General features: G+C 35.7%; 1 protein-coding gene across 4 annotated transcripts in view; it reads left to right on the top strand.

Annotated features, from left to right (window-relative positions):
• The first annotated feature begins 2961 nt into the window (after nt 1–2961).
• Nucleotides 2962–25436, top strand: part of LOC136031662 (neogenin-like) — a 159492-nt gene continuing 137017 nt past the window's right edge. For all 4 annotated transcript variants that reach the window (XM_065711330.1, XM_065711334.1, XM_065711333.1 and 1 more), the window contains exons 1-3: nt 2962–3115; nt 12441–12666; nt 24686–24863. In XM_065711330.1, the coding sequence (XP_065567402.1) occupies nt 12600–12666; nt 24686–24863 (245 nt within the window). In that variant the 5' untranslated portion in view covers nt 2962–3115; nt 12441–12599. The remainder of the gene's footprint in view (nt 3116–12440; nt 12667–24685; nt 24864–25436) is intronic.

Here is a 25436-nt window from a genome sequence, read left to right on the forward strand (position 1 = left end):
GAGATACATTTTAGTAGATACAATATTTTAGAAAAAAAAGCTTAGTATTGAGAAAGGAAGATGGTATGTCGACCAAATAGGTTAATGGTAGGGAAGCATTTGAATTATCATACCCTTTTAGTTCTCAGTTTTATACATCTTGAACAACCATTTGATTTGGCTGAGAATAGCGCTAGTAAAGTTCCTATCCTTGTAAATAGCGCTAGTAAAGTTCCTATCCTTGTAAATAGCGCTAGTAAAGTTCCTATCCTTGTAAATAGCGCTAGTAAAGTTCCTATCCTTGTAAATAGCGCTAGTAAAGTTCCTATCCTTGTAAATAGCGCTAGTAAAGCTCCTATCCTTGTAAATAGCGCTAGTAAAGTTCCTATCTTTGTAAATAGCGCTAGTAAAGTTCCTATCCTTGTAAATAGCACTAGTAAAGTTCTTATCCTTGTAAATAGCGCTAGTAAAGTTCCTATCCTTGTACCGTATATCACATGAGCGTATTTAAGTTATAAGTGCTATACTACTACTGCTAACAACTCACCGCAGCACTAAGCCGCCTGAGGTCAATACAACTATGCAAACTCCTCCTCCCTTTCAACATATCCAAATCCTTCCTCTTTACACCCTCCCAAGAATTTCGCTTAAATTTTTCCCTGCAACATCCTCACATCCCATCCATGGACGACCTGCTTTTTTTTGGCCCTAGATGATTGGCTGACAAAAACGGTCTTTGCCAATCTGAGTTTTGATTAAGGGTAAGTACCTAATGAATTAAACCACTTTACAGTAAAGGTGTTTGGGAGTTTGGGGAAAAGGGACTTGGGAGTTTGGTAATTACAGAGGCATTGCCTTGACCTCTGTAAGAAACGAAGTGCTTAGCACAGTGTTACTTATCAGACTAAAATATAATTTTTAGAGATAAATTTTAGTAGATACAATATTTTAGAAAAAAGCGTAGTATTGAGAAGGGAAGAGGGTATGTTGACCAAATAGGTCAATGGTAGGGAAACGTTTGAATTATCATACCCTTTTAGTTCTCAGTTTTATACATCATGAACAACCATTTTGATTTAGCTGATAGAATAGCGCTAGTAAAGTTCCTATCCTTGTACTGTATATCACATGAGTGTATTTAAGCTATTAGTACTATACTACTACTGCTAACAACTCACTGCAGCACTAAGCCGCCTGAGGCCAATACATCTACGCACACTCCTCCTCCCTTTCAATATATCCAAATCCTCCCTCTTTACACCCTCCTAAGAAGTTCAAATTTTGCTTAAATTTTTCCTTACAACATCCTCACATCCCATTCATGGACGACCTGCTTTTTGTTTGGCCCTAGCTGACAAAAAAAATCTTTGCCAATCTGTTATCTGTAGAATGGGTCCTAGCTATCTTAATCTTTTTCTCAGTACAGTTTACTATTTGAAATACATTCAGTCGGACGGTTACCCAAACAATCCGTAGACATTTCTATAGAAAATATCTAGCAAATCCTCCTTCGCTTTTAGAAAACTCACTGTTAACAACTATATCTTACCACTGTCATAACTGCAGCTTCTAATGCTCTCATCTTGGTTTGCAGACATCCTCTTGTTCCTCCAGACTTTTTTTTTCAAACTGTGGAAAAACACCCTGAGCCTTGGCTGTTAATATCTTCGTTGCACCCACAGTCTTTACTAATAATACTTTTTACGTAAGTTAAGCTGTCCACTTGATCCGTATTCTTGTTACCCACCATCACCTCTTCACCTTTGCTTATTTCCAGTCTTAGCGAATAGGAACATCGGATTATCCTATTTGAAGTGGTTGTTTTCATTATAAAGAAATAGTTATTTGAAGGACCATGAAGTGAGCAATACAAAGTGATATTGTAGATGCAAACATTTTAGAGTATCGTGAAAAATACAAAAATACCAAGAACATGTTAAGAATCCATTTTCCAGGAGGTAAAAGTAAAAAAGGGAAGTTAATGGGTAAATCTTATAGAAAATATGTGAAATTATAAAAAAAACACATAAAATCAAGGTGCTTCATGAGTAGGTGAGCTAGCACCCCTCCACTTTTCATTTTTCAATAGCCGTACTAAGACTTCGTTTAGCAGTTTTATTTTTACTGACAAATTTCTGAGAAACAAATTAGTACATAGAAATAGAAGTACAATTTTCTATCAACAAAATAAACTTACTAACAGGATTTTAGGCAAGGAATTTATTTTGGGAACAGTGTACCCTAAATAATTTTGTTCAGCAGCCCATTACTTAAATGCGTAAACATTGGGGGCAAACCCCCATTTTCCGACTATTCCTCCTACTTAGGAGCCAAAAACCATTTTTAAGTCCTCCCACCAAAAACATTTTCGGTATCTAAAATGGGATTCTAGGTAAAGCTAAATGTTCCTTCTTAGAGAGATATAAAGCTTTCTTTTTCAATCCAAGCAAAAATTGTTAACTGAAATTATTAGAGAATTGGTCTAACAAGTCGAAACATTGCTCGAGAATTCCAAGGGCAACAATCAAAAAATAAACAGCGCAACCAACGCAACGTCTAAAAAGAAGCAGGATGGTTAGTTTTTATGCTTTTAACATCAATAGAGAGTTCAAGACGTTGGGCCAAGGGAACTTCAAGACAGGGAAAAAGCTGTGCTAAGAATATGCTAAAGATAAGAAATACTAGTAGCTCTGTACTCTCTATTAACGTTATAACTATATAAATCCTGCTTCTTCTTAAACGTTTCATTGGTAGCGTTATTTAGTTTTCGAACGTTATGCTTCAGATTCTCCAAAAATCGTTCAGTTTGCCAAAACAATTTTCTAACAGTGTTTTCTATTAGTTTTTTTTGGACGGTGGAAATATAATTGCTGGGTATATATGCTAGCCAACAGCTTTTGTTTGGATGTTGAATCTCTCCAAATGAACGTCAAGAAAACTCACACCGTATTAGCTAGCCTTAACGAGAAACTGTAACATTTTAGGAAGAAACCAACGAATAGCTTCAGTTGTTTTTATGAATGGGAGGCAAGGGTTGTTGTATGATTTGAAAGTATGAAGTTGATGTTTTATACTAAAAATAAAATTTTCATCTCTCATGGATACTACAGCGTGCATCCAGCCCTCATTTGATTAGGTAAACCTAGTTTAATGTAAATAGCCTAATTAGTTTTAAGCTTGCAGCCCATAACTAGGGTATGAAGAGATAAGGTAAATGTTTAGTTTTGTTTCAACTGTTCTAAAGTGCGTATTACTGCATATAGCCAGATTTGGTAAAATTCTAGTTAATTAACTTCTTGCTATCTCAGAAAGGCTTTAGGTTAGGAAAATGAGACTTTCAGGGATGGGTCTACAGGCCAAGGTATGTCCCAGGAAGGTATTCTCAAGTACCCACTTCCACTCCTTCTCCCTCTAGAGAGCTCTGAAATTTGCCTACATGACAGGTCTATATGTATTGAAATTTTGACAAAACATTATTTTACCTTAATTTTCAGTTACTAGTTGCTTTTTCTCTGTCTTTAGTTCTGAAAATACAATTCCTGTTATTTGAGTAGAATTTTGAGCCATATCAATGTTTTCTTATTCTTCAAAATTTAGGAAATGTATTTGCATATACATTATGCAAATTGTTACTCAAATATTGTTGTGATTTAGACATTCACAACAACCATCATTACTTGACCTCCTTATTACAAATGACCCTGAGAGGATTACTTCCACTTGTTACCTCCCAGCTATTGGTGCAAGTGACCACATATGTATAATGAATGACATTAATATCAACCATAGTCGTGATGGTAAACTTAAGAGAACTTTTACCAATTATGCTTTAATCCGTGAAGAACTAGCTAATATAAATTGGGATGAGGGATTATCAGATGAGACAGACATTGAATCTAGTTGGAATAGTTTTAAGTCTACTTTACTAGGTGCATGTAGGAAGCATACAAAGGTTTATTGGTCAGATAAACCAAAGACTCTTCCATACCTTCCCAGGAATATTAAGAAAATTATCAGAAAGAAAAATAGAGCATGGAATAAATACCTAAAATGCAAGTGTGACAACCATCACAACAAATTCGCCATGCTCCGAAACAAGCTGAGAAACATGACAAGAAAAGTTATCCAAGACCATGAAGAATCTATTGCAAATGAGTCAAAGAAAAACCCAAAAAAGTTCTGGCGCTATGTTACAGCTAACAACCCTTCCCGTCGACGCACCAACAGGCTAAAAAAATCAGATGGCTCCAGTACTACTGACCCGAAAGAAATCGCTGATTGCATGAATGCCAGCTTTTGCACAAACTTCACCTCTAAGCCACCTGACATTACACTCCCAACCATACCTCCTGTAACAGTACACAACCCAATGTCCCCTGTAATCATTACTCAAGAAGATGTATTTAAAATACTAAGAAGTTTAAACTCCAACAAAGCTGCTGGACCTGATAATCTCCACCCTCGGCTTTTGATAGAATCTGCTGCTCACATTTCCCTCCCCCTTTCCAGAATATTCAACATGTCCCTGGCCAAAAAGTCAGTACCAAATGATTGGAGAACAGCAAATATTATACCAATTTTTAAGAAAGGTGACAAGGATAACCCAGGAAATTATCGACCAATAAGCCTAACCTCAGCCATTTGCAAGATCATGGAAGGTATCATTAACCATGCTCTTATAAATTATTTAGAAGAAAATACACTTATTAGCGATAGACAACATGGATTTCGCAGGGGCAGGTCAATCGACACCAACTTTATTCAGTCATATGATCATGCAACTAAAATTTTGGATATGGGTAAACCGGTAGACATTATCTTACTCGACCAAGCCAAAGCCTTTGACAAAGTTGAACACTCATACCTGTTGCTGAAGCTTAGAGCTTATCAGGTGCATGAGGATGTGATTGATTGGATTGGAGCATTCCTAACTGGCAGATCTCAACGTGTCATGATCTACACTGATAATGGCGATCCAGTTTTCTCCTCCACTTCCCCGGTTATAAGCGGCGTCCCACAGGGAACCATCCTTGGGCCAACGTTGTTCAGCATATACATTAACGACTGTACAACTTATCTATGCAACCTTTTAACATTATATGCTGACGACTGTAAGCTCATTGGGCCTGCTGAAACTGAAGAAGAAAGAGCCTGCATTCAGCTGGACCTTGACAGGCTATCCTCTTGGTCATCAACTTGGGCCCTACAATTCAATGCAACAAAATGCAAGGTACTGCACTTAGGGCACAATAACCCCCACCATCCCTACCATATAGGGTGTGATCAGTTGGAAGCAGTTGCCGAGGAAAGAGACTTAGGCGTCATTGTGGACACAGATTTAAAATTCCACAGCCACACTCAGGCTCAGGTTGCAAAAGCTAATCGAGCTCTCGGACTCATTAAGCGCTCTTTTGTAACCAGAAAGTCATGTGTGGTTATAAAACTTTATAAATCCCTTGTCCGTCCCCACCTTGAGTTTGGCTTGACTTTGGCCTTTCCCCAAAATAAAATGGACACAAGAGCCCTTGAAAGTGTCCAATGGAGAGCAACCAAACTGGTCCGTGGCTTAAATAATGTCCCTTACCAGGATCGCCTAGGATCTCTGAGACTTCCAACCCTCACCTATCAAAGATATAGAGGAGATGTGATCATGGCACGCAAAATTTTCAAATCCGGTCACCTGAACCAGATCTTCACCCCCTCTTTGGCTAACAATTAAAGAGGTCACAGTCTTAAGCTTCACCTGCCTGGATGTCGGAGAAGGGAACGACGTGGTTTCTTTTCCATTCGGGTGGTCCCCCTCTGGAATAGCCTATCCGAGTCTACCATCCAAGCTGAGACACCCCACTCCTTCAAGGCTGGAGTCGACAGGGACTGGGAGAGGGCCGAGTGGAGGCTGGACTGGGAAGCTAAGCCAACATAATTACATCACTCACCACCAGCGAGAACTACAGGAGGATCTACCACCTTATCTCGCTGGCAAATGCGATTTAAGGTAATTTTTAAGGTAATATCTTTAAAACCTCTTATAGCACACATATTTTATGGGTCAGGGCCCTCTAGAGGGAGAAGGAGTAGAGGTAGTTGCTTCAAAATACCTTCCCAGGACATACTTTAGTCTGTAGATTCATCCCTGAAAGTCTCATTTCCCTAATCTAAACTGTTGCTGAGATATCAAGAAGTCAATTAACTAGAATTTTACCCCATATTCTGATGATTGTATATTGTTTCTTTGTCATTATTAGAGAAGTGCATCCATCTTTCAGTTTTCTAAAATCCCCATCCAATGACACTAAAATGCTTGCACCAGTGGGACAAGGTCTGTATTCTATGTTTATTCAACAAAGGGTGATAAAACTAAAAAAAACTCAAATGAGGCTTATTAAATAAATATAGAATACAGACCTTGCCCTGCTGCCCATGGACCAATACACTGCCCATGGACTAATACAGAGCTCATGGACTATTACACTTCACTCTATAGTAATGTTACCTGTAAGCAGGCCCACTTTACCCATTCTTAGTGTACCCCATGGAGGTGGAGGGTCAAGTATAAATGGATATGCATCTAGAATTAACATTTCCAAGTGCTCTAAACTAAACATTTACCAGAGATAAGATGGTTTACTAAAATTTACCAAATTCTGAATCAGCTGTTTTTCATAGTAAAAGTCTAGATTAAGGGGTATTAAGAATGAAACATGTTTGGGAAACACTTCTTATTTCAGAATAGGCTATACAGAAGGCTAATTGTAGCTATCACATTTTGCATGCAGCTCTGCTATACTTTATCCCTAATCCCCTCAAATATGCAATTATATAGCCAAAATTATATATTTCCCATGTAATCCCCCAATGTTTATCTCTTGTTTTTCAACTTGTCTCAAGCTGAATGTGTTATGGGGGGGGGGTTTCTTATAAAGTTATTAGGTTGTAGTGTTTCTTATAAAGTTAAGTTGGATTGTGACATGGGAGCTTTATAGTTAAGGGACATGGAGTGAGAGGGTTCTATTGACAAATTTCTATAACCATGAAGACAAAATCATTATCATGACATTCAGGTCTCCCGAGTTGGGCAGATTCCCTTGGGAACGATCCAGTAGACAATAGGAACTGTACCTGGTACCTTGACTCAAAGACAAACACAATTATTGACAATAGTTTTATTTTCTTACTTCATATACAACTTCAGGTAAAATGACTTCAATGAAAGATAGCAGTATAATGTGCATCAAAGACTGAGTATAAAAAACTGAATTACACTCCTAACTTTTGGTTCACCTTATATATCCTGAATCAACCCGGATTTCTAAATTAAGCACTGGGTAGACTGACCTCAGAAATGTTGCAACACAACTCTTTTTTTGATTATACAACATATGGCCTAACCTCCTTGCAAAGATTTATTTCAACAAGGGTTTTCACCTCCAGTTTGTTGACCAGACCAGAAATAGAAATCTGGTTTCTAATTGGCTTTATTCAAAAGTTTGAATCTAATTTTGGTAGTCAAAAAAGTATCATTTTTTGCTTGCAGTAAGATTTGTACCAAAGGTAAAAAGTATCATTTTTTGCTTGCTATAAAACTTGTGCCAAAAAAGCACAAATCCTATGAGATAATGAATTTACACTTTAAAATCTTTATATGTATAAGAGATTCTTATTTTGAAACCTTCTAAAGTGAATGAATGAGAGATTTGGTTTTGAGTTCTGAAGGGGGGGAGGGGGGTTGCTGGTCCATATATCACAAATGCTAACAAGTCACCAGGACCTGATATTATACATCACAGGGTAATAAAAGAAATTGCAGAAGTGATAGCAGATCCCCTCACAAGAATCTTCCAGACATCACTTACCACTAGAGAGCTCTCAACAGACTGGAAAGTTTTTAACATAACTCAGGTAGCCTATTCAAAAAAGGTGCTCCACTAAGCCTGAGATTTATTGACCAATTAGCCTATCCTTAGTTATGGTTAAGATGCCTGAACAAATAGTTGAAAATTCATTGTTCACACATTTAACCACAAACAAGATCTTGTCACCCTAGCAGCATGGATTCCAGCCAAGAAAATCAATCAAAACAAACTTGTTGGAATCTTATGAAATAATTACAAACCTCATTGACCAAGGACATCCAGTTGACCTACTGCTGCTAGAATTTTCTAAGGCCTTTGACAAAGTGCCCATAGTTGACTGCTGTCAAAATTATCTGCTGCTGGTTTCAAACAGTCCCTGATAGCCTGGCTAATGAATTTCCTCACTAATTACAAGCATAAAGTCCATTTATGAGACAGGTAGCCAGCCAATCTACTTTGATGAGGATATACTGTATTAGGCCAACCCTTTTCCTGATTTATATCAATGATATTTCCAGTCATGTGGATAACAACCCGTATTTGTTTGTTAATAACACCAAGTTGTTTGGCATTACTATCCCACATAAATTCCAACACAGTCCAGACAGGCTACACAATTTGACTCAAGACTGGCTTCTCCATTTGAATACAAGCAAATGCTATGTTTTGTACCTTGGACCTAATAACCCCATGGCTGCCTGTTCAACTTTAAATCTGATCACAATATAAGAAACCATCTAATGAAAAGAGAAGAAGAAAAGGACCTTGATCTGATCATTAAAGAGGGATGAGGTTCCACAGCCATGTTCAATATGTTGTCTCCCAAGCAAACTCCATCTTTGGCCTATTAAAAAAGATTATCAGTTGCCAAGAGGCAAATATTCATAAAACCTTTTAAGGCTCTTGTTAGACCCCATCTTGATTTTAGCATGTGCCTGGCTGGTCCTTCTTACTGGCAAGATGTCCAGAGGCAAGCAACAAAGTGCACAAAAAGCCTAAAATCAGCTTTGTATGAGGAACATCTTAAGCAGCTTAAGCATCCTACCTTTGTCTACAGATGCATGCATAGTGATATGATGCTGACTTGTGTACTCCAAAAGGAATACTCCTCCGTCTTAAAGGGCATCCACAGTACCAGCCATCATCTCACAAGAAGACATTCAACAAGCTACCAAAATTAAGTTCCAGATCAAGGATCCATGAAATGTATTTTTCAAGAAGAGTAATTAACCAGTAGAATGAATTGAAGGACTCTACTTTCAGTACTCCTTCCATCTAGCCTTTCAAACATCAACTTGACAAGGAGTAAGAGAAGAAGCAGTGGAGGTTTGACTGGGGGTCATCAACTCAAGAGCACTACAGGTCCAGAAGACCTTCAAGCTCTCACATGAATTAAGGCTATTAAGGTAAGATGTTTCAACCTTTGTTGGCTACCTGTAAATTCAAACAAATGTGACAAAACAAGAATCAGAAAAACAAAATTAACAGATGGCAGCATACATTGGAAATATATGACTTGGGCTATATAATTGCACATCCCAAAACATGTCTTATAAGCTCCTATGTCCACCCCTTCCTTACTCATTGTTGATGTTATGGCCAAAGATTCTGAATGTTTGAAATTGTCAAACTTCTGAAGTAATTGCCAAAAAAATTTGCTGAGCTGCATTCAAAGGGAGAATAAGCAGGCCAACATATGTTCAATCACTCTGATCTTCATTAGACCTTCCTTTGAGGAATCCTGCATTAAATATAGGTCTTGTTGTTCTAACTTGTTGTATTCAATTATTGGATGAGTTGATTGCATATTTGTGAACAGTTACACCTACTCAAAAGGACACACTAGCCTATAGGATTCTGAAAACAACAACAACTAAAAATCCTACATTACTCATATGATTCATAAAAGCACATCACTTTATTTTAAACGCCCGCCCCTCCTTAATGTGCATATATATCACAAGTTTTTGAAGAAAGAATTACATATGGTAAAATACAAGGAATATAGCCTAGTCTATATGATGGACTGTAGCCTATATTTGCATGGCAAGGGGCAGGGATCAAGTAAAGTGAAGAGCTTTTAGGAATGATATAATAAGTGGTACTGCCAGGACTCAAGTGTATCTTTTTCATATATAGAGTAATATCTGTTTGTTTAAAGTTTTAATGTTGCTCCTTACTTGCAGTTAAAAAAACTTTTTTTATATTTAATTTCTGAACGTTTTTGAATGAATGCATGTTTTAATTTTGGCTCACTGCACATGAATAATTAAAACACAATTTGCATATTATTTCTCATAGTTTTGATTGGATGGTTTTGATAAAAAAAAGGGTGAAGGAGAAGGCTTAGCTGCCCTCTAATTTTTGGTTACCTAGAAATGCAACTAGATTGTTTCTTTTTTTGTACGAACGTTTTTATTAATAATAAACATATGTACCTTACAAATTAACTTATGTAACGAACTTTTATATTGATGTATTTTTATGACTTATATGAGGGGGTCTGCCCCCTTGTCAATACCTCGCTCTTTACACTAAAGCTTGAATTTTATCCCAAATCTTTAAAAATCACCCCTGAATCACAAAGGCCATGGAATAAATAGTTGAAATTACTAAAAATACTTAAGTGTAAAGAGCAAGGTACTGTAAAGGAGACGAAACCCTTTATGCGTAATATTTTATGTTCGTTTTAAGTTTTAATGCTGCTAGTTACTCCCAGGTAATTTTATTTTTATTTTCTCATTGTTTTTTTTTTGAAATAATGCTAGAAAATCCTGTTCCCCCTTCATGGAAATTTTCTTCCCTCATGATAAATTCCTCCATGGAAAGATCCTCCCACGTAACCCCAACCCACTCCCATCCTACTGTTGAAAATTCCCCCTGAAAATGTCTGTACACCTCTTAGTAACCATTACCATATGTAAACAATGGTCAAAGTTTGTAACTTGCAGTCCCTCCCCCAGGGACTCTGGGGGATTAAGTCGTCCTCAAAGACATAGATATTAGGTTTTTGACTTGGTTGAACAGAATGGCTATCTCAAAATCTTCATCTGGTGACTTTGGGGGAAAAATGGGCATGAGAGGGGGCCTGGGTGCTCTCCAGTTTTTTGGTCACATAAAAAGGGCACTAGAACCTTCAATTTCCATCAGAATGAGCCCTTTTGCAACATTCTAGTACCACTGAATTGATGTGATCACCCTGGAAAAAAAAAAAAAAAACACAAATAAACATGCATCCATGATCTGGCTTCTGGCAAAAAATAAAAAATTCCACATTATGTAGATAAGAGCTTGAAACTTCTACTGTAGGGCTCTCTGATATGCTAAATCTGATGGTGCGGTTTTCGTTAAGACAATATGACTTTTAGGGGGTTTCCCCCCTATGTTCTAAAATAAGGCAAATTTTCTCAAGCTCTTAACTTTTGATGGGTAAGTCTAAACTTGATGAAACTTATATATTAAAATTAGCATTAAAATGCGATTCTTTTTTTGTAACTATTGTTATAAAAAATCTGTTTTTTTAGAGTTTCGGTTACTATTGAGCTGGGTCGCTCCTTACTACAGTGAAACTTCTACTGTAGGGTGGTCTGATACACTAAATCTGATGGTGCCATTTTCGTTAAGATTTTATGACTTTTAGGGGGTGTTTCCCCCTATTTTCTAAAATAAGGCAAATTTTCTCAAGCTCGTAACTTTTGATGGGTAAGTCTAAACTTGATGAAACTTGTATATTTAAAATTAGCATTAAAATGCAATTATTTTGATGTAACTATTGTTATAAAAATTCGTTTTTTAAAGTTTCGGTTACTATTGAGCTGGGTCGCTCCTTATTACAGTTCGTTACCACAAACTGTTTGATGGGGAAAGAAATAATACCCAACCCAATTTTTGAATAATCCATCATTTGTTGTTTTTTTTTCAATTACTTTTCTGATTCAAAGCAATTTATTTCAAAAGTTTAAGTTTTTTCTATTATATACTCCTTTCCTTCTTTCTTTTTTTGATTACTGAGGACAGTTTAATGGAAGTCTTTGTTGAAAAATCTGCTTTCCCTTTTCATTTTCTTCACTGGCAGAAATTCATCTTCTACCAATTTTGTCTTTTTCTTAATTATTTGTTTTGTTTCTTTAGTTTTGGTTGGAGTCATGCATAGCCAGTGTAATCTCAGAACAAAAAAATACAATGGCTCATTTGGAGTCAGATTGGATAAACTTGGAGCAGAATTAATTCTTATTCATTATTGCACCATCTATTGACACATTTAAGAAGACACTAGATAAGATATAGTCAGTTAATCAGTAGAAATATGACTGTGAGGCTATTTAATCATCCACCAGAAGCTGAAATAAACACATCAAACATTTTTATTTTTAGCCAGTCAAGTGCATTTTTAACATTTTTTTTCTTTACTTGATTGTTTTATTTTTAAAGACTCATCAGGCCAAAATCTGTCCTGCTTGGAGGTGTAATGGAAGGCTATTTAGTGAATATTTATTGTTTTTTTTTGCTTAAAACTATCAGTTGATTAGTCAATACCACTTTGTGAGCTATCCCCAAATTATGATAGGTCTAAGGAGATAAAAGTATTAATTTTTGAATGTTTTTTAGGGACCAAACTGTTGGATATGGCATAAACTTCTTACAGCTGTTGTTTCCTGTAGCATCATTCTTTAATGAAAAGCAATTCCTTGGAGTGTATTAGAACTAGTGTTGTGGGTCCAGAGAGTGCATAAAAAGTTTTCAGAGTAAAAAGAAAATAAGTTGGATATGTGTTCCTTGAGCTATCTTTTTCTCATTCTGGCTTCACTGGGACAGTCATTGTCAAGTATTCAAGGTATGCATGTTACTTTCATATAGTAAAATATTTGTTCTACTACTGCTGCTAATTTGATACAGCACTAAGCTATGGTTCCTGAATATATGTAAGGTCTTTTGGCATTCTATACTGTATAACACTATCACTTTGGCTGCTCTCCAAGAAATTTTCAACTATTCTTCGTAATTTTATTTAACAATCCCTCATCCTTATTACAGATATCTTATCTCTTCTCTTTTCTCCTTGTGGATAACTTAGTAGAACTTGTTCTTAATAAATTACCTAGTGTTCAGCATCTCGTCATCAAGCCTTTTTCTCCAAAATTGGCCTTAAAAACCCATATGAGGACTTTATTTTTTATTACCTATACTATGTATGAGCTACTCTTTCCCCAGGGGCCTTGGGAGCTACATCAACTCCAAAGGTATGTTTATTGGACTTCTCAACTATTCTGAATCAAATGGCTGTCTGAAAATAAGGATCGGATATCCTTGGGGAAAAGGAGCAGAAAAAAAAGGAGCTCCAATCTTTTGGGTAACTTTAAAAGGGCACTAGAACTTTTGATTTCCGTTCGAATGTCTCCTCTCCCGATCTTCAAGGACCACTGGATATATAGAGTTACCCCTAGAAAAAAAAATTAACACGTATCCATGATCTTTTGTTTGATAAAAATGAAAAATTCCACATTTTATATATAGGATCTTGAAACTTCTACAGCAATGCTCTCTGATATGCTGAATCTGATGGTTGGATTTTTATTAAAATCGCCTAACTTTTTGGGAATTCTGCCCTTTTTCGAAAATCAGGCCCATTTTCTCAGGCTCCTAGCTTTTAACGTGTAACATTAAACTTTATGAGTTTCATATATTTGGAATTTGCATTAATACAGGTGCGTAATTTGTTATGGGGCGGGAGGTGGGTCAACTGCCCTTCCCAGTCCCTAGTTCGTCCCCTGATTCTAGTTTGTTCCCCCATTGAAATTTAGTTTCTTCAAAAATCTTGTCAAAACTAAGATAAGCTTGCATAAATCAAGCATCCACAGAAACGGGCCAGTTTTCTACTGTATATTTTTGCCTTTCTGGTATGATATGGTTTATTTTTCAGTTTTCACTAATTTTCACTTGATTTTGGACTCCAGGTTTACCTCCTGCCCCAGTATTTTGGCGAAATTATGCCATTGCATGATGTTTGATGTGTTAATTGTTATCAAAATTCCATTTTCATAGTTTCTGTTACTATTAGGCGAAGTCGCTCCTTACTTGCAGTTTTTTTTACCACAATCTGTTTGAAAAATGTATCTGGCCCATGCAGTCTGCTGATTAAAGGTTCTGTTTATTCACAGCCGTCTAATGCCAATCTGATCTGAAAAAAATCTTGCTTGACAGTTTTAAATGGTCCATGGTTATGAGTGGTAAGCAAGGAGCAACTCTTTTCTGATAGATACTGGAACCTTCATAAAAGGAAGTTTTTTAACAATCTAAGGATTCCTGCTAAATGAACAACTGCTTTTAGGGCAGTTCAAATATACCCATACAAAGATGAAATGATATGAAAATTTGTATGATATTTGAGAATTGGGAGGGGTCCAAGATAATAAAAAAAAAAAAAAATTCTAGATTTACAGGATGCTATACCAGGTCTTTCAAATCCCAACATCAAAAATTACGGATTTTCGACGTTTTCCTGAGATTAACGGTTGGCCAACGTGTATTTAGTTTTAAAATTTTTATTTTACCAGGGGTGATCACATTGAACCATTAGTCAAACAGTATCGTGCTAACGAACTGTAGTAAGGAGCGACCCGGCTCAATAGTAAACGAAACTCTAAAAAATGAAATTTTGATGCTAAAAGATGCATTTTCATGCTGATTCTAATCAGCATGAAATTTTCATGCTGATTCTAAATATATAAGTTTCATTACATTTACTCTTTGTCATCAAAAGTTACGAGCCTGAGTAAATTTGCCTTATTTTGGAAAATAGGGGAAACACCCCCTAAAAGTCATAGAAACTTAACGAAAATTACACTATCGTACTCGGTGTATCAGAGAACCCTATAGCAAAAATTTCAAGCTCCTATCTACAAAAATGTGGAATTTCATATTTTTTGCCAGAAGACAATCACATAATCAAACAGTTCGTGGTAACGAACTGTAGGAAGGAGTGACCCGGCTCAATAGTAACCGGAACTCTAAAAAACGGAGTTTTGATACCAATAGATACATCAAAAGAATTGTATTTTAATGCTGATTTTAAATATACAACTTTCATCAAGTTTAATCTTACCTATCAAAAGTTACGAGCCTGAGAAAATTTGTCTTATTTTAGAAAATAGGGGGAAACACCCCCCAAAAGTCATAGAATATTAACGAAAATCACAGAATAATATTCAGCGTATCAGATAACCGTACTATTGAAATTTTAAGCTTCTATCAACAAAAATTTGGAATTTTGTATTTTTTTTGCTGCAAGACAGATCACGGATGCGTTTTTATTTATTTATTTTATTTTTATTCATGTTTTCAGGGGTGATTGTATTAACCCAGTTGTCCTCGAATGTCGTGAGAGGACTCATTTTGACGAAAATTAAAAGTTTTAGTGCCCTTTTTATGTGACCAAAAAATTGGAGGGAACCTAGGCCCCCTCCCACGCACATTTTTCCCCAAAGTCACCGAATAAAAATTTTGAGATAGCCATTCTGTTCTGCTTAGTCGAAAACCTAATAATCATTTCTTTGGGATTGACTTCATCCCCCCAGTCCCCGAGGGAGGGGCTGCAAGTTACAAACTTTGACCATTGTTTACTTATAGTAATTGTTGATCTTGAAGTGTGCATATGTTTTCGGGGGAACTTTTTCGCGTTGGGGTGGGTAGCGGGGAGGAGGTTACGTGAGAGGATCTTTTCATGGAGGAATTTTTAATGAGAGGAGAGAATTTTCACGAAGGGGGTGCAGGATTTTCTAGTATTATTTTTTGAACAAACGGATTGGATCTGCTCTCTTTGGTGGAGCTGGGGGGGGGGGGTAGTTAATTCGGAAAAATGAGGTATTTGTAACTTACGAACGGGTGACCAGATTTTAATGAAATTTGATATTTAGAAGGATCTTGTGCTTTAAAGCTCTTATTTTGAATCCCGACCAGATCCTGTGACATTGGGGGGGGGAGGGGTTATAGGGGGAAACCGGAATTCTTGGAAAACGTGAAAATTGGGGTATTTTTATCTTACGAATCGGATCTTAATGAAACTTGATATATATAGAAGGATCTTATGTCTCAGATGCTCCGTTTTTGACTCAAATTGGATCCGGAGACATAGGGGGTGGAGGAGGGAAATATAAATCTTGGAAAACGCTTAGAGTGGAGAAATCGGGATGGAACTTGATGGGAAGAATAAGCAAAAGTTCTAGATACGTGATTGACATAATTGGAACGAATCCGTTCTCTTTGGAGGAGCTGGGGGGTGTTAATTTGCAAAAATTGGAAAAATTGAGGTATTTTTAACTTAAGAACGGGTGACCGGATCTTAATGAAATGTGATATTTAGAAGGAATTCATGTATCAGAGCTCTTATTTCAAATCCCGACAAGATCTATTGACATTGGGGGGAGTTGGAGGGGGAAATCGGATATCTTGGAAAACGCTTAGAGTGGAGCAATCGGGATGAAGCTTGGTGGATAGAATAAGCAAATGTCCTAGATACGTGATTGATGTAACCGTACTGGATTCGCTCACTTTGGGGGAGTTGGGGGAAGGGGTTCAGTGATTTGGCGAGTTTGGTGCTTCTGGACGTGCTAGGACGATGAAAATTGGTAGGCGTGTCAGGGAGCAGGACAAATTTACTTGATAAACCAGATTCGACAATCTGGGGGGCTAAAGAGAGAGGAAAACTTAGAAAAATGAGGTATTTATAACTTACGAGTAGGTGGTCGGATCTTAATGAATTTTGATATTTAGAAGAACATCGTGACTCAGAGCTCTTATTCTAAATCCCGACCGGCATTAGCCTAAGCCTCTGATTTTCCTTTTAAATAAATCTATCGATTCTTGGAATTTTGTTAGAGCTCATACCATATGAGCTCTTGGCTCTTGTTGTTGTAATTTCCGTTTGTTTCGGGTATCATTTATTTATTAATGGTGATTTTTGGTGGTTTTAAGTTTGAAAAATTGTTTGACTTTGTGTCAGCTCTTTTTGGATTATTATAGCTATTTACTTTTCTTTGAAAAACATTATTTTTTTGAATTTTCTTATTAATCAAAATTAAAGACAACCAGAAATAAAGTCTTATAATGATGCGAACTTAAGCGGAGACTGATGACGACTAAGAAGTTTATCTTTTATATATTTTGCACATAAGATAAGCTATTCCATAACACGTTTCAGAACACTTTTTTAAATATGTGTGTCTGATGACGGAGAAGTTTTTATTTTTGCTTATTTTCTTTTTGTTTGCAAAACGCCATGGCATTTATCATATACACCCTAGAACTAGAATAAGATCTTTCAACCTTTGTACTTCCATGGAATGTTAATGACCGGGGGAAAATTAATCCCTACAGTTTAAATTGGCGACGCTATTAAAAGCGAAACTACATTAAGTAATTTATTTTTTCAAATGAAATCAAAAAGCAACATTAAAATTTTAAACGACGAAAATTATTCTGTATTCCCCCCCCCCCGGTGGAAAATAAGGCTTTCCAAATTTGAGGATTTTATTTGAGTTCTATTTTCCCTAGGGGGAAGGAATTTTGCTTGTTGTGTATTATACGCCATTCACCCAAGTTTACGCTTTGTAAAACTCGAGAACAAACAGGTTTCTTCGTTCATTTCTTTCAGTATAGCGTGAGACAAGACAAAGACAACTGAAAGAATAGATGGGAAATATATAATTTGGGCTATATATTTGCAAACAAGACGGGGGGAGTATTTAGACAGTTTGAAGTCAGAGAACAATTCTTACTGCATAATATGTAGAATAATTGTACCTAATACTTTGCATGCAGACTTGCTTTGCTTTACCCCCCCCCCCCCCTAATGTGCAAATATATAGCCCAAATTTGTTTCTAAAGTAACGAAGAAACCTGTTTGTTCTTGAGTTTTACACATCGCAAACTTGACTTGAATGAGTGGCGTACAATACAACACAAGTGCAGGAATTTTTCACGGAGAGAGAGCCGGATTTCCCGGTATTATTTAAATATGGTCAGAAATTCAATAAAAAAAATCAAATGAAAGTAAGGAGCAATATCAAACCTTAAAACGAACATAAATTATTACGCATTTGAAAGAAGTTATCTCCAGTTACCTTGGTTATTATACGCCAAAGCTGTCAAAAGTGTCAAACCGTCCAAATACTTTAACCCCCTTCCCTTATGTGCAAATTAAATATAAAAAAACAAGTTTTTTCAAGTGAAAGTAAGGGTCAACATTAAAAATCTAAACTAACGGAAATTATAATGTATATGAAGGGGGTTGCCTCCTCCTCAACACCTCACTCTTTACGTTAAAGTTTTTTAGTACTTTTAAAAAAGCGTCTCATTGTTCTAATTGAACGGCCCTCGTGTTTCAGGAGTCATTCTTTAGTGTACGGGACAAAATGAAAAAAAAAAAAATATATGGACTAGAATTGGGACAAAATGCAGACTTTTGTATAAAGAGCGAGGTGTTGAAGAGGGAACAATCCCTTCATATATGTATTATTTTCTGTTTGTTTCAAGTTTTTATGTTGCTCCTTACTTTCAGGTGAAAAAACTTGTTTATTTAATTTCTGATCATTTTTTAAATAATGCCAGATTACTCTTAACCACTCCCCGCGTAAAATTGAGACAAAAAAAAGAAAAAGAAAAAAGAATGCTAGACTTATAAAAAGAATTTTGTAACCTATAAGAATTCTGGCAAATTCCCACAGTGTATAATCTTCCCTGGCCAGTTGACTCCCTGGAAACCCCCCACCTGAAAATGTTTTCATACATCCAAATAACAAATACTATGCGTAAACAATGGGTGAATTTTATAACTTAAAGACCTTTCCCCTGGAGCTCTGGGGGGGGGGGTCAAAATGGCTATCTCACAATTTTTATCGGATGATTTTCGGGTAAAAAGGGGTGGGGGAGGGGGTCTAGTTGCGCTCCAATTTTTTGGTCACTTTTAAAGGGCTTAAAAATTGTAAGAAATACACTTTAGCATTACTAAAAAAATGCTTTATTTGTATACTGCAAAAAGTGGCCTTAATCAATTTGCTTTTACTGTGCCTTTATTGTTTTGTGTTTTCAGTAAAGCCCTATTTATCTATAATCCTACAGACATAGGGAAATATTGTTATTTGATTTATTTGTACTAGCTTTATTGATACATTTTAGATAGACTGTGAAGCAATAATTTTGATCTTTACTTACCTATAAAAACTTAGTTTTTTAAATTTATTTTTACCCTTTTTAATTTAAATTTAATGCAGAAGCAACCCAGCAATGATGTTTTTTTTCAAGGGGGGCAGCGCTCTCATATATGGAATAATTTCTGTTCATTTTAAGTTTTAATGTCGTTCTTTACTTTTAGTTGACAAACATTTATTTAATTTCTGATCGCTTTTCAAATAATGCCTAGAAATCCTACACAAAATGGTGTACACAATTTTTGAAGGTGGGTAACCTCAACACTTAGGAAAGAGTAACTATTTTTCTAAAGAAGAATTTTAAGGTTTTCAAAACCAAAACAAAATTTGTGTACGTAAGCTGACGACCAGAAAAATATAGAAAAAAAAAATGTTGATAGGTTCTTACTGCTGTGATTTCTCTATATACATTACAAATAGTTTTCTCCTGCCTATTAAATAGTAAAAACGAAATAATATGAATAAATAAATACAACAATAAGTAATTGTTCTTTGAATATGCAACTTTGAGTGGTTTCAGAACCATATGCCTACACTTCTCCAGCCCCTAAGTGGCAAGGGGTTGGGATCCTGGGCGTAATTCGTTCCAAAAATAGTGTATTGAAGATTTCACAATTCAAACAAAATTAACAAAAATAGTGAATTAGTTGAAAAATAATCATATATAAAACAGAAAACCATGATTGAAATAAAAATGCCTGATTACGGAACTGAACCCTTGCCATTCTGATTCAGCCTAACGCGCTAGTAACCGAACTACGGCGACTGGTAATCGAATTCAATCTATTTGTTCTTATATGACCAAGTTGTGTAACTTGAAGCCTTTTCCCCAAAGACTATGGAGAGCTATGTCATCACCAAAAAACATAGTTATTGGACCTTCTTCAGCAAATACATTTGTAATTAACTATTATAAAACAATGAGTGTATAAAAGCCTTTATTATAAAGGGTGAGAGTATTAAGCTACATTTGGCGAAGCTCAATTTTTGCGAACAGGAAGAGGGGAGGGGGTATGTCAAGGAATAGTCATTTGGAACTTTGAGATTCAATTATTTGTTCTTCTATGAATTTCTTCCTCTTAAGAACATTTGATATTTTAAAAATCATTGTACGAGCCCCAACGTCGGCTGATTGTGTTAAAGAGTACATAGTGAATTCTCCCAACGGACTAATGAGACTTACTAAGGGGGCTGGGAGGGGGAGTATACGGGAGGGGTTCTTGTAAATATCCAGTTAACGGTTTTGGACCATAACTATTACAATGGTACCGTTTTATACTTCCAAGCTCTTCCACTTAAGAAGTGGCGCCAAAAGTGCTGATTTTAGTGCTGTATCGTACTTACGGATGTCAGAACTGATAAAAAGCACATAGATATGGACAATAGCTTTCAAATGAGCCATTAAACATCTTTCTAAAAATTTCTGGATTTTTTTGCCATTTTTAGTGACATTTGGCACTTGGAGATGGTGAATTTTATAGGGAAAAGGTAGGTATGAGCAGTGGAAGAGCCAAGCTCTTCCACTTAAGAAGTGGTGCCAAAAGTGCTGGTTTTAGTGCTGTATCGTACTTACGGATGTCAGAACTGATAAAAAGCACATAGATATGGACAATAGCTTTCAAATGAGCCATTAAACATCTTTCTAAAAATTTCTGGATTTTTTTGCCATTTTTAGTGACATTTGGCACTGGGAGATGGTGAATTTATAGGGAAAAGGTAGGTATGAGCAGTGGAAGAGCCAAGCTCTTCCACTTAAGAAGTGGTGCCAAAAGTGCTGGTTTTAGTGCTGTATCGTACTTACGGATGTCAGAACTGATAAAAAGCACATAGATATGGACAATAGCTTTCAAATGAGCCATTAAACATCTTTCTAAAAATTTCTGGATTTTTTTGCCATTTTTAGTGACATTTGGCACTTGGAGATGGTGAATTTTATAGGGAAAAGGTAGGTATGAGCAGTGGAAGAGCCAAGCTCTTCCACTTAAGAAGTGGTGCCAAAAGTGCTGGTTTTAGTGCTGTATCGTACTTACGGATGTCAGAACTGATAAAAAGCACATAGATATGGACAATAGCTTTCAAATGAGCCATTAAACATCTTTCTAAAAATTTCTGGATTTTTTTGCCATTTTTAGTGACATTTGGCACTTGGAGATGGTGAATTTTATAGGGAAAAGGTAGGTATGAGCAGTGGAAGAGCCAAGCTCTTCCACTTAAGAAGTGGTGCCAAAAGTGCTGGTTTTAGTGCTGTATCGTACTTACGGATGTCAGAACTGATAAAAAGCACATAGATATGGACAATAGCTTTCAAATGAGCCATTAAACATCTTTCTAAAAATTTCTGGATTTTTTTTTGCCATTTTTAGTGACATTTGGCACTTGGAGATGGTGAATTTTATAGGGAAAAGGTAGGTATGAGCAGTGGAAGAGCCAAGCTCTTCCACTTAAGAAGTGGTGCCAAAAGTGCTGGTTTTAGTGCTGTATCGTACTTACGGATGTCAGAACTAATAAAAAGCACATAGATATGGACAATAGCTTTCAAATGAGCCATTAAACATTTTTAAAAAGTTCTGTGTTTTTTTGTCATTTTTAGTGACATTTGGCACTTGGAGATGGTGAATTTTATAGGGAAAAGATAGGTATGAGCAACATCTTTTATATTAGCTATAAAAAATCTGTTTACGATGTCTTGGTAGCCCGCTGGCCCCACCCCTTTAGAAATGGCACAAAAAGTGTCATTTTAATGCCATATGGCACTTGCAGATGGCAGAATTTATAAATAAGCACTTAGATATGAGAAATAGCTTTTGAATGAGCCATGAAGTATCTCTCTGTGATGTTCTGGTAGCCCTCTAGGTCTCCTAGAAAAAAAAAGAAAGAAAAAAAACGGGAGATAGATCAGTGCTACCAATGCAAAAAAAGTGATTTTCCTTACTATTCAAGGAGGGGGCTGTAATTTCCCTCCACAAGGTACTCCACCGTGCTGAATCTAATGTTACACTTTTCATTTTGATCTGACGCTATTCTCGAGGAGTTACAGACTTGTTGTCCAAATCACCGTCAATTTCTTTTCGCAATAAAGTTTTTTTTTTAAACGAACTGAAATAATAGTTACCATTCCTGTGTCGGTGTCAGATAATGATTTTTTTTCACCTGGCATTTTTTTTCAAAACGCGTTGTTTAACTTTTGGTTACTATGGGCTGTGGTTTGCTCTTTACTAGGTTGGAGGCCCTGCTGCAACCATGATAATGTTTCAACATTATTCATATGATCTCCAGTTCTTCTGCCTTCGGGTTTAGACTTACGGATAGGATGCTTTGTTTAAAAAAGCTTCTACCCGATTTTGACAGCATACTCGGACTCAAAATACCCCTGCAATCCCTCTAGATACTTCGTTGATTTGCATAACAAATATTTCTTTACCTTTTAAAACACGAGTTTGTATTTGGGGCCAAGTGACACTAACTGATATCGATTATTCCCCAATTTCTTCTTTTTTGGAAGAATGTTTTTAGATTGCTTGTGCAATATGAATATTGAGGGGATGAACACACTCTACTATCGTAGAAATGTTTCGAGTTTAAACTAAAAGTTTATATTCATATGCAGGCCCACACAGAGATGAAGTAGGCATCCCCTCCACAGATTAAGCGTAATTCCCCTGACATCGGCTCAAAATTTGATATAGTACTATTTAGTGATGAATATCTAATTTCAATGCAACATAGTTTCTAAGTGGTTTCACCATATTGCAAAATTATGCAGGTTTTGTGCTCGTTAAAACAATTTATGGTAACTACTGCGCCAATAAAACTTATCATTCCTGCCATTTCTCTGACAAACTGCCTCCCACCCTTTTAGTTTTGGTATTTTCTACGGCTCGTAGGAGCTATGTGCGTTAAAAACTATGATTTAATCATACTTTTATTGCGGCTTCTCTCCTTTTTAGAATTCACCTCTTTATGAATAAACCGATAACTTGGAAATGAAATGAGACAGACGGGAGGGGATTTATATATATATATATATATATATATATATATATATATATATATATATATATATATATATATATATATATATATATATATATATATATATATATATATATATATATATATATATATATATATAAACAGGGAAAGGAGGTAACAAGAGCTGAATATTCTCTTTTTAACGGGGGGGGGGGGTGTCTTGCAGTGTGTGTGAAGCTTTCGATTTTTTTATGTAGTTTGGTTGTCCGAAGCTGAGTAATTCAAGCTCGTTTTGACATTTGACATTTTATTTTCTTTTTCCTTCTTGTCACCTTACTTTAATTGAATTTTTGTTGTTGTTGTATTGTGTTTAGTCCCTTACAGGTTATCGACTGTGAGCATTGTTGTTAATATCTGTATTTTGTGGTAAAGAAATTCGATTACTGTTTAATATTCATGTTATTTTTTAGTTATTTTAAAGTTATTACTCTTTGTTGACTAATTCACCTTCTGAATCTCGAAGTGAATTTTTGTGCGCACCCCTAACCGAGGCTGTCATCATAACAGATATGTCGGTTTTTTAGAGTGACGGAAACCAGAAAAGGTTTGGAGAGGGCAATTCTCCTAAGCTAATTCTCGGTATATTTGGACTAAAGATCCTCGAGGTGGACGAGGTTTTTCGGAGGTGGGCGGATATTTTACGTGGGAGGAAGTTTACTTGAACGAATTTTCTGTGGAAGGAAGGAATTTCTCATGGAGGGGAGCTGGATTTCCCGGCATTATTAAAAAAAACACGATCAGCGATTAAATAAAAACAAGTTTTTTCAACGGAAAGCGGGGAGTAAAATTATATCTTAAAACGGACAAATATTATTCCGTATATGAGGAGGATTGCCCTCTCCTCTGTACCTCGCTCCTTATTGGAAAGTTTGACTTTTTGTCCGAATTCTTCAAGAAGGAATCATGTAACAGAAGGGTCTTTAAAGTGCTAAAGAGCTCTAGCGTAAAGAGTAAGGTATGAAGGATGTGGAAACCCTTTTCATATACAGGATAATTTCTGTTCGTTTTAAGTTTTAATTTTGTTCCTTTATTTCAGTTGAAAAAACTTGTTTTTTAAAAATTTAGTTTTAATAAAAACACAATTTTTTTGATTGAAGTAAGGAGGGAATTTAAAACTTAACACGAACAAAAATTATTGTTTTGCTGTTTATTGTATATATATATATATATATATATATATATATATATATATATATATATATATATATATATATATATATATATATATATATATATATATATATATATATATATATATGCAAACTATTTCAAATAAACTGACTCGTCCTTTTTTTATATTTGTTTAATTACAATAAAACCCTGGCGATTCACTGAAAATACAATTGAAACTGGTATTTAAAACTTTTAGGATTTTTTTTGTAAGTGGGAGGGGGCGTAAGGGGCCTTTCAATGTTGAGTTCGAAGAATTGCCTAAGTATTTTTTTTCCCAGTCTAGACTAAAGGGTATACGATACATTTTTTTTATGCTGATCTTTATTTTTTTGTTTTGTTTTTGTTTTGTATTTTTTTCTTTATTTTTATGGTCATTTTTTTTATGCTGACATTTTTTTATGCGATAGGCTCTTTGACTACTTAACTATTATTTTATCATTCTAGAATCCCATGCCCCGAAGGGGTTATTTTCGGAATTATTTTTTGCCGTTGAACCCAAAGATACCTTGGCCAGTCGTGACGTGCCTGCATTGTTGGAATGCTTAGCGGAAGGCAGTTCTAAGCCAATTATTGAATGGAAGAAAGATGGTAATCCAATACTATTCCTTGGTGATACCAGACGGTGAGAAATTTGATATACTTTTTTTTAATGGTTTCGTTTAAGAGAGTGAGGGGTATCAATAATTGATGAAAGTCTGTTTTGAAAGGTTAATCTGTTTACGTTTTTTTATCGTTGTATTTGAATTGGCGACAAAGGATCTTTTTTTGTAAAATGATAGGTTTAATCCTCGCCCAGATATTGCTATGATTGAGTGTTTTTGGTGATTATTTTCGTATTTTTCAATAAGGGTTTAAATATGATCATGCAGTTCTTACCGCTATTTTTACTTTGGACTTGTTTCAATGAAACAAATCTATTCATCTGTAATCTTTTTAATCTGATGTTAGTAATAGGTCAGTTTTACTTGAAACTTGCTGAATAATCCTAATGCTTGCTTCTCTTTTCAAATTTTCATTACCGCCTTTTTTGAACTTTTTGACGCTTTTTCCAACATTGGCTAAAATTTTTGTCTTTTTTTTATATCATAAAAACTATTTGCTTCATGGTCAATTTAATGCCAAAGAATGACTATAAAACGATAGTGGCTCCATTTGAGCGTCTAAAAAATCGAGCTATTAGGATATCAACCTCTGT

The sequence above is a fragment of the Artemia franciscana genome, chromosome 10, assembly GCF_032884065.1.
Source record: "Artemia franciscana chromosome 10, ASM3288406v1, whole genome shotgun sequence".
Classification (NCBI taxonomy): domain Eukaryota; kingdom Metazoa; phylum Arthropoda; class Branchiopoda; order Anostraca; family Artemiidae; genus Artemia; species Artemia franciscana.